The 16,960-nt window shown below is 39.6% G+C and overlaps 1 protein-coding gene across 3 annotated transcripts in view; it reads right to left on the bottom strand.

Annotated features, from left to right (window-relative positions):
- The window catches only part of SLC12A1 (solute carrier family 12 member 1), an 84,533-nt gene that overhangs the window by 47,248 nt on the left and 20,325 nt on the right, over window positions 1-16,960 (bottom strand). For all 3 annotated transcript variants that reach the window (XM_046654228.1, XM_046654229.1, XM_046654231.1), the window contains 8 exons: window positions 16,191-16,301; window positions 13,866-13,977; window positions 12,179-12,306; window positions 7,576-7,660; window positions 4,970-5,121; window positions 3,703-3,810; window positions 3,260-3,383; window positions 1,378-1,479 (listed from right to left, as the gene is read on the bottom strand). In XM_046654228.1, coding sequence (XP_046510184.1) covers window positions 1,378-1,479; window positions 3,260-3,383; window positions 3,703-3,810; window positions 4,970-5,121; window positions 7,576-7,660; window positions 12,179-12,306; window positions 13,866-13,977; window positions 16,191-16,301 — 922 coding nt within the window. The remainder of the gene's footprint in view (window positions 1-1,377; window positions 1,480-3,259; window positions 3,384-3,702; window positions 3,811-4,969; window positions 5,122-7,575; window positions 7,661-12,178; window positions 12,307-13,865; window positions 13,978-16,190; window positions 16,302-16,960) is intronic.

The following is a 16,960-nucleotide window of genomic DNA, read 5'->3' as shown; positions in this document are numbered from 1 at the left end:
ATGCATTAATATGTCATGCATTTTGCAATGAAAATATTTCTCTCAAGGTTCATATATGCATGGGGGTTTCCGTGTCCTATTAGTTCCCCGAAATGAAAGAAGCTGGGAGACAGTACGATCAGGATGGGGAGGCTCTGATTTAAAGGGCACGTTTGGTCTGTGGGGGAAGTACGTTTTAAACTGGAGTTGCCAAAACACAACAGAGCTTTCAGAATCTTTAAGAGCAGTTTCCTAAATGGCCACAAGATGGAAACAGCATTTCGAGAACATCAGTGGAAATGCCCGTATTTTAATCTGAGTCTGTCTTTCTCTGTTTGTGTGTGTGAAAGAGAGAGAGAGTCACCTTCTGAGTCTGTGTATCTGTGTGTCTCCCTCTGTGTGTTGTTCTATCTTTCCTCTCTCTTTTTCTCTCTTCCTCCTTCCCGCCTTCCTTTTCACTCTTTCCTCTGCCCACTTTATCACTTCACCTTGTTTTTAAAAAGTGAACATAACATGGCATGGAGGCACACATTTCTATGATCTGTTGTATTCTCCAACTAGAACTTTCTGTTCTCTGCTTAAAACAAGACAACAAAACAGAAACAAAAAGTCCTCAGTATCTTCTGGAGCCTAGTGACCTTGGGTGAACAAAGGCTTCCCTTCCATTTGTATTTGCCTTATTGGCAGCAGGTTTTCCAAAGGAAGCTCGAGATCACGGCAGGCCCTCAAAGAGTGGCAACGTTTCCATCCCTGATAAAAGTCCTCATGGTGAAGAACTTTCTGAAGGTCGATAATGACAAGTCTCTATTCTGGTGAAAAGGCAGAAGAAATTCTATTGGCCAATGGAAGCAAAGAAGAGGTGGGGGTGACCAGACAGGCGAAGGTTCTTTGGTGTGAAATTTTGCACCACTTGAAACCACAGCCTGAGAGTGCAGGAATGCCGCCAGCTTCAACGTGAATCTGCACCGACTACACTCAGCAGGTAATTATGGGAACTACTCATTCTTCTCTTCTGCACCACGGGCAGAAAACAAATTGATAGTAAGGAAGTTTCAAATACATACATTTATTCCACTTCTGTGGTCACTTTCACCCTGGAAATAAATAGAGGTGTTTTTCTACTGCTGAAATAAATGTGGTTTCTCTTGCAATGAATAATTTATTGCCGCAGGAGAAAATTGACTTTACGGTTGGTCAAAAAGGCCATTGCTCAAATGATTCTTTTTCTATTTCAGAAGTCACCCCCCAACTCACCAAAATAAAGTGGATTACACTGCCCACGAGGATATAAGGAAACAATAAACACAGATTGATCACTTTTTGACGGACTTCTTTCATTTCATTGAGACAAAGTAACTGTTTGCTTAGGCTTACTTTAGTTTTGAAAAGTCAACTTACCTGGAGATTTGGCATAAGAAGCATGGAAGCAAGAGAAATTAATAAGTGCGTACGAGGCCAGGAAAAAGTTGGAGATGATGGGCGCGATGGTGTTCAGTTCCGCTGTGAACAAAGCAGAATTGAGCATGTAGATATGAGTGAGGAGACTAGGGGCTGAACAGCTGTTATAGCCTGGAAACCTGACTTTATTTGGAAATTAAAAACAGCTAGCATCTATTAAAGTTTAAGAAATTAGTGATTTTTCTTTGGGGATGCATTCATTTAAAAAATATATTCTTAGCCAGAGTTTCTTTTCAATAAGGTGAGAAGCAAGAGAACCTACCAATCAGAAAATAGACAAGAGCTCTACCTACAAAAAATTCTAGTGGAGTGGGTAGAGGGTTTGGGGACTGAGCAGACGATAAATTCCCTTATGGCTATTCCAGAGGCACCAAATGCTGTGTTCTTCATCTACTATGTATACAAGCAAAAGGCTCTGGAGGGCAACACATTAAATACTGGTGCACCAGGAACACCTGCTTGGAAATCTCTCTGCATGTAACAACTTGCTCTCTCTGACTTTCAGAACTCTTGTTAGTCATTTACACTTTTCTACATCTCTAGAGAGTTCTACCTCTCAACATTTGCCAAGAAAGTTTTACCTCAGGAGCTAAATATCCAGGATGATTTAATCCCAGTTGGATTATTTATTTTGCAATATAAGAAATGATTTAGAGACCTTCCTATTTATCTGAAGGTCAGACGTCTATTAACCTCAGTGATGCAAATGCAGATAGATGGCAGCTGGGTGTGATTCTAGAACATGGATGCCAGCAAGGACGTAGGCAAAAATAGCTGCCACAAAGCTGGTGCCGTGAAGCTAATCTGTGTTGTTGTGAAAGAGTGATTTTTTTTAAGGATATTATTTATTTTATAAAACTTTTGAAACTTGGGCTATTTGATTACTTAAATGCAGTATGGGGCAATGACTTGAAGTCTTAAAGCTTTAATTACATAATTGAAACTTATCTGTACATAATTATTTCTTAAAAATCTAACAAACATAGGGAGTCATGTTTTTCCCTCTTCAACCTTGTAGAAATTTCATGAGGACTCATGAATTAGCATCACTTCCTGAATGTATGTGATGAGGAGGAGTCCTCATTGTTTGGCACCACTGGGCTGGGGAAGGCTCTGCTCGCCTGTGCGTAATTACCAACCCATCGTCCTTGCCTATTGCTTCTTTTCCTCTGCTATGCTCACCAACAAAGGTGGTACCTTAGGGAGAAGTAAGGAATGTGCAGGCTAAAGTTGATAAAGGTGCCTCTCCAAGATTATGTAGCAGTTTCTATACTGCTTGGGGAGAGGAGCCTGAGATTATAGTCTAGGTAGGTGGTTCTCCAACATTAGTGGTCTATGAAACTCTCAAGGAACCTGTAAAAATGTGGATTCCTTATCCCCAGAGATTCTAATTCTAATTCTGGGGTTAGGCTTGAAAAATCTGCACTTTAACAGGCCTGCAGGTGATTTGAATTCTGACACGTTTGGTCAACGGACCACATTTTGAGAACGGACACTTCAATTCTGCTGGCTGCCAGGCCAGGAGATGTAAAGACAGGTGGCAGCTAAGGGGTACTCTGCTATTAGACAATATCAGGCAGGCTGGAGGAAGGATTCAGTTGCATTTGGTTGGATGGATTTCCAAGATTCAGATTCGAAGACTACCTTGAGTCCTCAAAGGCCCTCTACACACCAGGATTTCTCATTTCCTTCTTAGACAGACTCCAATATTCCCCAATGGCACATTAAACATAAAACAGGTAATTTCTTAAGCTAAAAGAAAAAGCCTATGAGTAATCAGAAGAATTCTTTGGCTTTCAGTAAGAACAAGAAAACGACGAACCAATAAGAATGAAGGCCATGGCTATGACGAAGGTGAGGATATATCCCCTCAGGGGTTCATTGTTCTTCCCATAGCCCTTTGCAAAGAACTGGAGAGCTTTATAGATGTTGTCCTTGCACAGCGCCTAATGGAAAAGAAGAGGAGAGATTCGTCATTTCTGTCTACGCATAGTCATTTTCTCTAGGTGATTCGAACGAGAAGATCTGGGCAAAGATGAAGTGATACACAATATGAGGCACAAGTTAATACTGCAGTTCATCACTCTTTGATTATTTGAATCGATCTTGACTATGTGGCAGACATAGCATTTGAGCCAGATGCAAACATTAAACTGTTTCAGAAAATGATGGAAGATGATTGCCGGTGAGAATGAGTATTTCAGCTTGATGGCTGTTCAGCGGCAACGGCAGTGGGGAGAGCGCACGCTCTTGTGGCTGCATCACCTGGAACACCTTGGGTGCGCTGACGAGGGAGGCCAGGGCCGAGGAGAGCGTTGCAGAAAAGATGCCAGCAGTGATGAGGGGGCCAAACCCTGACACCATGCTCATGACCTTGAGAAGAGAGGTTCAAGTAAGAAGACCCATCCAACAGATGATTAAAAAAAAAAGTTCAGCCAAATTTTTATGCAAATGCTTCTCTTTCCACTTCCTGTGATTTGGAATCTCCCTTATAAGCAATTCGCTTCAAACCAGATTTTTTCCCCCTGTTTCATTCTCAAATTCTTAATATTTGTCTCTTCAAAATGGAAATGGCCTTTTTGTTATTGTTGTTTATAAAAATAATAAATGCTCACCACAATACATCCAGAAGATTCTGGAAAGAATAAAGAAGGAAATGGTTTCAAGGATTCTGACAACATTTTCCCCCTCTGTCCTTTGTGGCATATGTTTCTTTGATTATGGGAAATTCTATCCAGCAGAAAGTGTTATTTTAATAAGGTTTGAGGAGGGACTGAGCTGTTTACTAATCTTTTTGAAGGCGTTAGCCTTTCTGGTTCTTCCTGCACACAGAGGCTTTTCAAAGCTTTACTTTTTCTGTGCTCATTAAACACAATTTTAGATCTGAGCCATGATGAGATTCTATCAATTTAAGTCATATTTTGGAGTAATGACTTCAGCTGAGTTAATTTCTCTTTGTTGGTTGTTAAAATAGATGAATGAAGCCTTCACATAAATTTGCTTCTCCTTCTGCTCACCAATCATTCAGACAAATTAATATGTTTCAAGTCCTACAGTTTTCCCAACTTCCCTTGTTCCTTCCCCTTCATTTACCTCCCCCTCTACCACTCACAGTTTCCCTCTTGGCCTGGCCTTATAGGAGCTCCAGGACCACCACTCAGGCTCTTCCTAAGCTGAAGCCCGAGCTCGAAATGCATTCCAAGTGCTAATGGATCTAAGTCTCTCCTTCCTCCCACCATGAAATCTTGCACAACTGATTGGAAGTTACATAATGTCGGGCAGTAATCTTTCCCTGGTGATGCAGTTCATACAACTGCCTATTCTCTCCCCATCACAGTAAATGCAACCACAGGATGTGCTACCACATAATGCCTGAATGATTCCCTTCCCTCCCACGGGAATCACCCCTTGCTGAATTCAAATCCATTAATAATCAATCAGTTGCCAAGTCAGAAGTTTCATTATATATGATGTTCTAAAAATGAAACAACAGCAATAAACATTATATATTTATATTTTTTGCAGTTCGAACCTGGAAATTGTTCATCAGCCCGTACTGACATGGTTCATGTCGACATCTTGAGAAGTCGTAGCCCAACACGCAGGCTGCTGAACCATTGCAGTTAATCCCAGAAATGATGGTGTCATTCAGGTTCCCAGTAGCATCGCGGACCACACAGGCTCCTGGGGAAATAACAATGGCTTGTCATTTCTTTATAGGAAGGATTCTGCTCCCTTAGGGTTTACTTTGAGTCTGGGCAGGTCCGCTGCCTATTGTGTCTTCACTCTTAACACTTCCTGGGATGTGGTACCTGCAGATTCCTATCTTCTGAGGCCTGGGAGTGCCCCCTGTCTCTAAGAGGCTGCCACTTCTGCTGCCTTGGGTGGTTTCGGTCCCAACTCTTGCCTGCCTCTGTAAGACACTTGGGGGTTGGGACCCTCTTACTTTCTGATCTCTTCAAATACACATTTCAGCGCTTTGCACATAATACATACTCAATTCATATTTCTGGCTTAGTGCTACTGACTGGGTGTTTTTCAAGTAGAATAATTTATTTTCTCATCTATGAAAGAACAACGAGATAGCATTATTAAGTTCTAGCAATTAAGAGAACTGAATGCTTGTTTACAACTAATGATATTCCTTGCATAATTTTTTAAACAGTTATAATTCCACTTTACATAACATTTTAATGGTTTAAATACTACAGAAAATATTTTGGGATAAAATATTAAGATTTCCTAGGTAACATTAATGGTCAAATAATATTCTATCAAATATTTATCTCAGTTTATTCCATTATTTTTATACATTTGGGTATTTCTGTTATTTTCCTATTATAGGCATTCTATGAAACGTTTGTACATAAAATTTTTCTTTTGTATTTCAAAGTATTTCTCTGGGATAGATTCCCAGAAATGGAGTTATGAACTTTTTAAAGATCTGATATATATTTTAATCACTGACATTCCTTATGAATTTTTCTAACTGCAATCTCTGCTATTATGTATTTGATAAGATTATTGAAATATATGAATATAAGTGTGAAATATATACGAAATTTTCTGAACTACCTGAAGGATAAATACTTTACAAACTAAATGCCAACCAATAAAACCGTTTATTTTGCTTTTCAAACTCCAGCCAGGGTGAGTTCTCATTTCTTGCTGACAACTTTAAGAGAGGTCCCAGTGACAAGTACTAAAGGGACCCTCAACTTTAGCTATGGAATTCATATTCTTTGAACCTTGGGAAGACCTAAAAATCATAGAATCTTCGAGTTGAAAGAATCATTTAAAATAATCAGTGCAAGAATCCTTTTCATATAGCCCTGAGACGTGGTCGGCAAGCCTCTGCTTAAACACTAGAAATTATAGATGTTGGTTACCAAGCAAAACTATCTATTCCAGATTTTACCTTTTTGCATTCTTGATTCACGTTGAGCTGAGTTTTCTAAACTATGTATTTTGACTTCTGGATAATAGAACTCCCCAAATTCCCATGAAGCCATTATTGGCACCCATCAGGGGCAAAAACTAGAAGAATCTCTGAAGTCAGCCTATAACTTTACCTATTCCTTCATTTTTACTTTGTGCGAGAAAGAAAACCATTTGGGGAATTTAACTTTAGGTGATTTCAATGTCATTTAAAAACGTGTTGATTTCCTAAAGCATTGAAATAAAATCTCTTTACTTGTAGCTCAACTTGGAAATGCATAACAATACAGTTAACAACATTATCCAATTTCCTCAAATAAGAAGCAGTGAGAGAAGTGAGAATCTAAGTTAATTGTTTTGCTTTTTTCTCTAGAAACCAACTCAAGATATATGTACTTTCCCAATTTCCTTCATAGTAAGATGAGGACCACTGGGATGTGCCCTTTGGTAAAATGGTCATCCGGGTTTCTGTGGTGGTCCAGCCTGGAGCTGTATTCCCTAGTGTGCACAGAAAGAAGTTTTCTTGTCTGAATGTTCCACATTTATTTTTCTCCTATAATGCATAAGCAAGAGGTGACCCCCAACTAGGAGGAGGTGTGGCTGCAGGCAGCAGGTGGAAAAAAAAGTCAGCTTAGGAACAGCAGGCAAATCCTTCTATTTTCTGCTCACTGAGCAATGTGGGGGCTGGCCGCCCACAATGCTGGCAGCTGGCTCTTGTTCTGATTTCTTGCCAATTGGTGGCAGTGACATTTCCATATTAGGGACAGCAGTGCAAGGAGGAGGCACAGTCATCAATTCTACATCTTTCATACTTTCCTAGGGCTTTTTTGGTTGTTTTTGTTTGTTTTGGGCTTTTTTTCCTGTTGTTCTGTTTTCCACCTGTCTCCCAGGGCAAGGGAGGTGGGTGCTGGAAATGGTGGCTTCCTTAGCAGTGGGTTTATCACCCAGAGTAGCAAAATGGGACCCTCTTTGTGTTCAGGTACAATGACAATCTGATTAGTGCTACCCTAGCCCAGATCCAGAGACATCTGTGTTACAGCTTTATTGCATTCAAACACGTAGAGCATCCAAGAAGGGAATTAAAATTGTTGCCTTTTAAAATACTTTCTACTTTTGTTCCATTGAAAGCCCACTGGACATAAAAAACAACTGCACCTCTTATAATTCTGGCATTTTGACACCAGGACACATACAACTCACCTACACAAATGGCAACTCCTAAGTAGGCGACAGTGGTGATGAAAATAGCCAGCATGGTTCCTCTGGGGATGGCATCTTGGGGATCCTTTGAAAAAAATAATGTGGAGGAACAAGGAGACAGGGTAGGATAAGAAACAGAGATTACTTGGAGTTATTTCCATATTTTCAAATTTTTAGGCTACCCTTCCTGAGGCAAGTTCTAAAGAAAAGAAGCAAATGACAGTGGTGAGCTCGAATTCTTTTTGGACAAAGACAAGGTGTTTAAAGTGAATAAACAAATCTGTAGAACTTGGCACTGAATAGAAGAGATCTCTAACTGTCCAGGAGGGAGGTTTTATAGAAAAATATATGAATTAGTTCACTCACTAACCTCTCTCCCTTCCCTTTATCTCCTGTGAATTTCATGCAGATATGTCAGACCTGAAAGTATTAGGGGAAATATACCAACATACCCAGCACATTGACGATATCTGTGTGTACACATTTGTTTTCTACTAAGCTTACGCTTGCCTTTACAAAAAAATCACTTTTGACTGAGCAAAAAGGATGACCTACTAAATTCTCCAATCCCTCAAATTTCCCATTTGAGATCCGGTTCAGGAATAACTGCAATGGGATCTTTTTAATTTCCATAAACAGGCATAAAGAAAGAGGCAAATTTAAGGTTATACCAGAAAATGGGTTTTTCTCTTGCTTATAAATATATATAAATTCACTGAACTGAGCTCACATTATATATAATACACCATTTTATATCCTATCTTGGGGGCTAAATGGTATCATAATCAATTTCCAAGGAGCATAACTTCTGAATAACTGAAGTTAACTTAATGGGGATTATTAAATAGAGATTTTAATGTATTCATTGCTTATACGGGACAGTGCCTGGCATACAGTAGGAGTCAATAAATATTGTATTGAGGGAAGCACAATCTCAGTAGGCATTAGTTCCCCCACCAGAGAACATGAGACTCATCAATACAAAGAAGCAATCAATGCAGTCAAACAAAGCTTGAACCTTCTTTTTTTTTAATTTAAATCTGCTGCTCAAATCCACCAGAAAGGTCAAATCATGCTGAATGTAGATTCAACCTGACAGCTAGAAATGATAACTAAACCAAGCGAATCTGCCCTCACGAGGGAGTAAGCCAGCCCTGTGGAGCCACTGTGTGATCATTAATTCCTTCCCACTCTTCTGGAATACCTGCACACGGGGTTTGTTCTGATACATACATGCCCAGCCTGTTCCTTCCAAACTATTGTCTCCGAAAGTGTGCAATTGAGCAGCACATAGAAGGAAAAAGAAGGCAATCGAGGCTGCAATGAAGTCCGCTCAATCTCCCAATTCATGATATGTTTCAAATTTTATTTTATTGATTAAGGGTTTCTTGGGATCTGAGTGAAATATGAAGAACTCATTTAAGTGGGAAGAAAGGAAATATATATAAAGATAAGCAATATAAGAAGGAAGGCAGTCTTGTACCTAAAACACAAAAACTTCATTTTTATTTACAACTATCTGCTGCAAGCTCTAAAATTACTTTTTTAGAACACACAGGAGGGCCTAATTTGACCCAACATAAATTGAGATGCCAATATCTTACTGTATGATCATATCTTCACGTTGTCTAGTCTGGCCATGTCTCCCCCAGACAGAGCTCAGGACTTTGACAAAGTCTTAGTTTTCACTCTAAATATTAGTTTCCATCTCCCCAGCAGTAACACACAATCTAACTTTCTTTCATCTTTCTTCACTAAATATTATATTTTTTTCTTAAGATTGATTTTATAAGCAACCTATTAGATTGCTGCTTTTTCATGTCAATCACGTCCTAATCTTGCATCCCTGAAACTGCATCTTGACTCTCTTGATTAGACTTGGGTATCGCCCAAATCTTTTCCCAGGCACATGTTTACAGATCATCAATTGATGTGTTAACAAATAGAAGGTTCAGGAATTTTGCAGCACCCCCTTGTGCCAACCCTCATTGACTGTCACTGGCAACCTGAAGTGCCCTCCTGGGAAGGATTCTGAGGTTGTGAGCAGAGGTAGCACCTTGCATATCCCTAGTATGTAAACAATAAATGTTTGCTAAGTTGAACTGAATCAATTATGTTTTGATTATTGCTAGTTTCACTCTGAGAGAGAAATAATATCTATAAATACTGAAGCTTCCTTGTCACTTCCCAATATGTGGTCACCTCTCAGTCCTCAACGTGCTTGACCACTCTGGCTTTCAATCATGTTAATTATTACTTCTCAAAGCAGTCTCCTTTCTTGACTCTCATGATCCCACTCTCTCTTGGTTTCCCCTATCTCTTAGAGAGCTCTTTCTCTTTCTTCTTTCTAGACTCCTTTTCTACCATTAATATTTGAATATCTTTTCCATGGTTACTGCCTCAGTCCTCTTCACTCCTCCCTCTTGCGTAGACCTGGATAAACTCATCCATGCCATGCCTTCTAGTCCTGCCCTAGTTCCTTTCCAGAGCTCCAGACTCACAAATCTAGCTACCCACTAGACATCTCCACTCTGATGTCGTTCTGCCATTTCAACCTCAATGGCCAAATCCAAGCTTCCTTTTCCTCATCTACTACACCATGCAATCAATTCAGGAGGTTGCAACCAGCATTCAAAGAATACAATGGAATAGAACTGATGTGAAAATATCACAAGACATCGTTTGTAATAAAGTAAAGAACTATTTGGGGAAAATTTTGTATGTGTTCACTCGGTTGTGATGTATGATGTTTTCTTACTGCAGAGCATAATAAAAAACATGCCTTCCATTTCCTCTCCTAACTGTAACAGAAGCTGATCGCTTTGATTCATGTCCCCTGCCATGGCCTTAATTCAGGTTCATGTCATTTCTTGCCCAGACTACTGTGATATCTTCTAACTGATCCTTCTGCCTCCAGTCTCCCTACCTATCACCCTGCACCCTCTAATCCATCCTTCACAAGCTGCTGGCAGGCTCTCTCTAAAACACATATCTCATCTTGGTACTCCCTGATCTCACCTCCTTAGTGTCTCTGGCTAGTTTTGGGGTAATATTCAAACTCCATTGTCTATAGTTTAAAGGATCTCTGAGTTCTTTTCAATAGTATAGAAGTGTAGGTGCTAAAAATTAAGCTTAATTGCAAAATCACCAGAGTATTTCTAGATAGAAAGAGTGTAACTTTTTACAATAACACTATGAGCACATGTGCCCTGAAAATCATTACAGGACACATTCTGCATTTTTTTGACGTGTAAACTCAGAGATGTCTCAGTACTAATTGATAGATAAAATAAAATTCTTTACTGATATAGCAACCCTAAATTAGGTCAGCATTTACCTTGGAAGAAAGGAAATTTAAGTCTTGTCTTTTTAGATAGGAATATCTTCTAGTTCTTTGCTTACTCCCTGAGTGCCTTGGACACATAGAGGATCCTTTCTAAATATGTTTATTAATACAGTGATGAAAAGATTTGCATACCCCACACCACATGTAAAATAATTTCCATCATGAGCAACTTTCTCTGTGACTTTTTACATTCCACGCCTTCTGTTCCAAATGTCCCTCTCTTCTTTGTTCTGCTGATGAACTTCTATTCATCCCTTGAAATCTAGATTGAGTTTCCCCTCCTCTGAAAGCCTTCTCTTACTTCTCTGGGGACAGACAATTACTGTTTCCTCTCTCCCTTGCACATGATTCTGTTCTTGCTGCTTATGACTCATATGGGGTTAGTCTGTCTCCCTCTTAGACCATGAGCTCCTTGAAGGAAGGATCGAGCTCTTCCTTGCTTCTCTAGTGCCTGGTGTCAGTAGTAAGTATTGGCTGAGCTGAACTGACTACGAGGCGCCTAATAATAAAAACTTGTTTGTAAGGAGTCTAAGGAAAGTACAATATTCTTTATTTAAATGTGTGCTTACAGTTTGCAGAAATTTAAATCAATGACCCCTGATACATTTCCAAATCTGAGAAACCGGAAGCTCAACGTCTATAGCTAAATTTCATTAAGCAGTAATACTTACCACTTGAATCATTTTGAACAAGTTGCTTAATTTTTCTGAGCCTCAGAATAATCTTTTTTATGCCATATCTCTGCTCAAGAATTTGCCATGGCACTATGGTCCTTAATATAACAAATCTAAATGCCTTTATACATTCGCTCAATAAATATGGATTGAAGCCTTGCTACCTCCGAGGATACAGCAACAAACGAAGCCAAAGGCATAGTCCCCTCTTTCAGAGGGTGATAATCCAGGACAAGCACCTCTCATTCAGCTCCCTCCAACGGCTGTTTCCCTTTGCCTTGTAAGGTTATCCAGCCTCATTCAGGCCTTTTCCAGTTAAACCGTGAGAGACTTTTGTCTTCTCTGCCTGGAATGCTCTTCCAGTTCCTGACCAATTGGCAGCATCTAGCTTTTGCTTTAAGGTCATGCTCAAAAGTTCCTTCCTTGAGGAAATCAAGGGATTTGGAATCGATCCTAACAGAAGCAGTATTTCTGCTCCGTGTGCTGCTCACCAACCATACCACCACCTCCCAGAGTGCCTTGGACACACAGAAGGTCCTTTATGGATATGTTTATTAATACAAATGCAGAGAAAACAACATACCTCCAGATCTCCTGAGATATTGGCACCTGCGAGAATCCCAGTAGCTGCTGGGAAGAAAATGGCAAAGACAGAGAAGAAGCCTTCGCCTTTCGTGAAGCTTGGCCCAAAGTTTTCCGCAAATATTGATGCTGCAACACAAATAATGAGAAAATTATCATGTAGACTTTCTTTACAGAGTAAGAGATAAAGTTACCTTTGGCTTCTATAGCCCCAAATGCAAATGTGTCCCTATATTCTAAATGGAAAGAACTTGAAGATGTTGGTGTACTCCCGATGAATCTCATGTTAATATTTGCCAAGAGTCAAAAACATGTATCACAAGGTTTTAGATCTCTAGGACATAGCTCTGAAAATTCAGTTACTTTTGTGCCAACAGAGACCCAGGCTGCCTGACTTCTTCAAATCTAGAAGATTCAAAAAGAAGGAAATGGAGAATTTTCTCATGACCATGTTGGCATACTTATAAAAATACCACACACATAATTGCCCTACACACATACAACTACATATTCACATGCATAAATACCTGCTTTCAACACACTGCTTTTCTATGCTTTTTTTTTTTTGATCGGTGGAGAACCTCATGGGTGAGTTTTGCTACTAATGTTCTAACCTCCTCGCCCCTCATTTCCAGAGATTGGATCTTAAATCCTTATACCAATGTCTTACGTCTGAGAGACTAATATCCTGAGAAGCTTTGGTCATAAGATAATACTATCCCACAGGCTGTCATCAAATTACTTAAATTAAGAGGAAATAATCTAGAAGAAAAACAGAAAGGAAAAAGAAGAAGGAAAGAAGAGGAAGGAAGAAAAATGTGATCAAAAGAATGTAGGATGATGCAAAAATAGGGAAAGAAAATTTAAATTATCAGAAAAAATACAACAGGAGCTGGAATGAGGGAAAAGAATAGAAAGGAAAAGGATGTTAACATGCAAAGCAAAAAAGACAATCTTTACAAAGAAAAAGAATTGAAGAAAGAGGCGATGTGATATAAAAAGGAAAGAAATACTCACAACTGACTAAATAGTGAAGAGAAATATAAAAAAATCTCAGCAGTGGATTCTGGGTAAGCTAGAGTGGAAAGCTAGGAAAGAGTGGATAGGCGGAGGAGAATGGGCGAGAGAAGTCAGATTTCATGCTTAGTGATGTTATCACAGGATGCTACACTAAGTAACTCCTATGATCTTTTATGCTTGAAAACCTGACAGTGATGCTTAACTAGGTGATGCTACAGGAAAGCAAGGTGCAAAAAGGCCTAGCAGGAAAAAAAATGACTGTGTTTGACTTTAGTGCTGTCAATGGTTGAACAAATTGTCTGAGCTGTGTTCTCTTTCCTTGCAGGTGCACTCTACTTCTACTATTTGACAGTGACAACAATTTGTCCAGGACTTCAAGGTTTTCAAAGCACTTTTACATCCACTATCTTATTTACTTCTCAAAAATCCCCTCAGGAAGTAATTATTATCACCCACACTTTAGCAGGAAAATCTGAGCCCCAAACGTGTTAGGTGACCCATCTAGCTGATGAGCATCAGGGTTTAGACTCATTCTGGATCTCCTGACACCAATGGAGGCTATTCCCTGGACCACACTGGGATTCCAGTGGCTAGAATGGGGGTCACAGGGGTGGTAATGGAGGCAGACAATGGAGAATCATTTATTGCAACTAATTTGTCATACATACCTTGGTAATTAAAGAAACCTCTGGACTTCTTCTCATTGTTGGATGGAATGACTGTTCCAATGAAGAAGTTTGCAATAGCAATGAGAAGAATGATCAGAAGAATCACCTGAGCCTGGAATGGCAAAGTAAAAGGAGGCCAAATTAGATTTCTTTAACTACTTTTTATATAATTATAAAAGTTATATGTCCACTGGAGAAAGACTTTACCCGATTATTCTAGTTAAGATTCTACTATCCAGAGTAGGTAGTAAGTGTAACCTTATAGAATGGCGTCTTAATAAGCCTTACTTGACCTGAGAGTAGATGTTACATTTTCAATGAGAGCATGTGGTTGGGCACTTGAAGGTGACATTTCAAGAACACTCCAAGTACTAGGTGGGTAACCTACTGCAGTGTCCTCAGGAATATAAATGAAGCCAAAAGTTTCAACACTAATAGAGTTTATTTCTTTTCTAGGCAAAGCATCTATGGATTCCTCCTCTTCTAAGTGCTAACTGCAGAAGGAGTACAAGAACACAGAACGATTCATAGAATTCCCATGATGCCTAGTGCATCAGATGTTGGGTTACCAATGTGTGCCCAGCACAAGCAGTCTGCAAGGCTGACCAGCCAGATCATCTTTTTTTAGTCCCTCCTACATTTCATGGAGTTTAATGGCTTGGCCTTGCCATATGCCGTTCTCTCTGCTGGGAACGCTCTTCTCCCTTCTCTTTGCATAACTATCTCCTTCTCATCCTTTAAGTCTTAGTTATCTCCTCAGAGAGTCCTTTCCTGACCTCTGAATTTAAATAATAACAACTAATGTTCGCTGAGGGCTTACAATATGACAGATGCAGATTTAACTTCAGCAGTGCAGTAGTTCCCTTATTCACAGGGGATTCTAAGTGACTAATGGGCGGGTGGGCAGCTAGCATATACAGCGTGGATATGCTGGACAAAGGGATGATTCACATCCTGGGTGGGATGGGGCAGAACCTCGAGAGATCTCATCACAGTATTCAGAACAGTGCCCAAGTTCAAAGTAATGAATTCTTTATTTCTAGAATTTCCAATTTAATATTTTCAGACCATTGTTGACCAAGGAACCACAGAACCCTTAACTGAAATCACAGAAAGTGAAATCGTGGATAAAGGGGAACTACTGTATTCTTTCAGATAAATAATACCACCAATAACCACAGGCATTAGGTAACATGATTAGCATCATTTTAAAGATAAAGAAACTGAGGCACAGAAAGGTTAACCAATTTACTGAAGGTCATATGGATATAAACCATCTTCAAATCCAGGCTCTCTAACAACAATCCTGGAGCTTTAAACTTTACCCCCTACTGCCATGAAACGACCTTTTCTCCCTAAGGAAATAAAGTCACCAAAACTAGGTTCCCCGTTATTTTCTATCTCAGTGCTCTGTTTATTTCCTTTACAATTTACCATTTTATATTTACTAGTTTATGTACTTGATTACTACTCATATCCACATAGACCATATGCTCAACTAGGACAGGGATTGGCCTATTTTCGTCACAGCTGAATATGCAGCGTCTGGCAGAATGCCCAGCACATGATAAGCACGTCATCAATTTTTGTTTAATGTGTGAATGCATAATCCACAAATAAGTGCCATGTAGGAATGTTTCCTATCGCCTTACACAGGTGGGAGCCTTCGCCCATCTTTCCATTTCTGGTGACCACTTAGGTCTAGTCACCGCATCTCCAGGCACATGTGACCAGTTTCAATTGCACGAGTCACTGTAGAGAACTACAAAGCCAGCAGAAGACATGCTCCCCATCCCTCAGAAATTTACTGACGGTATTACTACTAGCTAAATCCAGATATTCTCTAGTTCCAGGGCCTATGATATGGCCTCAAATTTGTTGCTGAAGTACTGGGTTTCAGAGGAGAAGGATAGTTCCTGCCTCTATTACCTTCTCCCAACACACTTGTCAGTTCTTTTGGGCTTCAGCACCCACAGCCAACTTGACAGGGGATACAGGGATGTGACTGAGAGACACAGGCTTCCAGCATGTGCTCATCATAGGGGTCTGTGAGTGAATATGGCAGCAACCTTGGTGGCTGTGTCACTGTGATGGTAGCAAAAGAAAGACAAAGCACAGGCCTGATCATGTGACACATGAGCTGTGAGTCATGACTGCCTGGACCTCATGCTTTGAGGGCTTGATGTCCTACCTAGCACTAACCTGCAACTTTTGCTATAGCAAGTAATAACAGCAATTCTTTCCGAATATAGGGTTCTTTCTATTCCTGCAATTTGTTCAGGACCTGACCAGCAGTTGTTGGTAACATCATTTTGAGAAATTTACCTTAGCTTCCCATTCCATTCCAGCTACTGAAATTCCTAAAAGAATCACCACTGTGATGGAGCCTATTATCCGAATGTCATTGGTTGGATCCACCATCATTGAATCAGTCTCCTGGAACAAAAAATTACTAAAATAGTTAGAGATGGAGCTTTTTTGCCTATATGTCTTATTGTAGCATTTAACAGTAAGAAGAGATATTGTTTACTAACATCTGGGACCATACAGGATAATAGAAAAATAAAGTGCTCACAAATTTGAGAAGATAAGGAGCTAACATTACTTTCTACTGTGATAATAGGCCTTTGATAGCCATGATTATGAGTTGGAAATTTTAGAGATTCATTCTAGTCACAGCTTTTGAAGCTACTGTAGCACTAAGTAAATGTATGTGTACATACATATATCATGTTTTGTTTCAGAAGAATGAGTAGGTATTTTTGTGTGTCAAGAGGAATCCCAGAGAAACACAAATGAGTGGTTTCCAATGTGAACATTGGAAAATAAGTGCCATCCAACTAAAGAACAAACTATACAAACCAGATAATGAATGTCTTGAAGATAACATACCTTGTGAACTATACAATCCACTCATTTATTCATCTAACTTTCTAATAGAGGTACTGTTACCAATAGAATTCAGCGAATGCTATCACTACCAGGAGAAGAGGACTAGAAGGTAGTTCATATACCAGTCAGTTAATGTGCTCACATGTATACCATCCAGCCGGGACACATAAACTAAGAAACACCTAGTTTTCTGCAGTGAGTTA

Source organism: Equus quagga, chromosome 2 (genome assembly GCF_021613505.1).
Source record: "Equus quagga isolate Etosha38 chromosome 2, UCLA_HA_Equagga_1.0, whole genome shotgun sequence".
Classification (NCBI taxonomy): Eukaryota; Metazoa; Chordata; class Mammalia; order Perissodactyla; family Equidae; genus Equus; species Equus quagga.
Note: the sequence above shows the minus strand (reverse complement) of the source record. Positions and strands in the feature narration are given on the sequence as shown.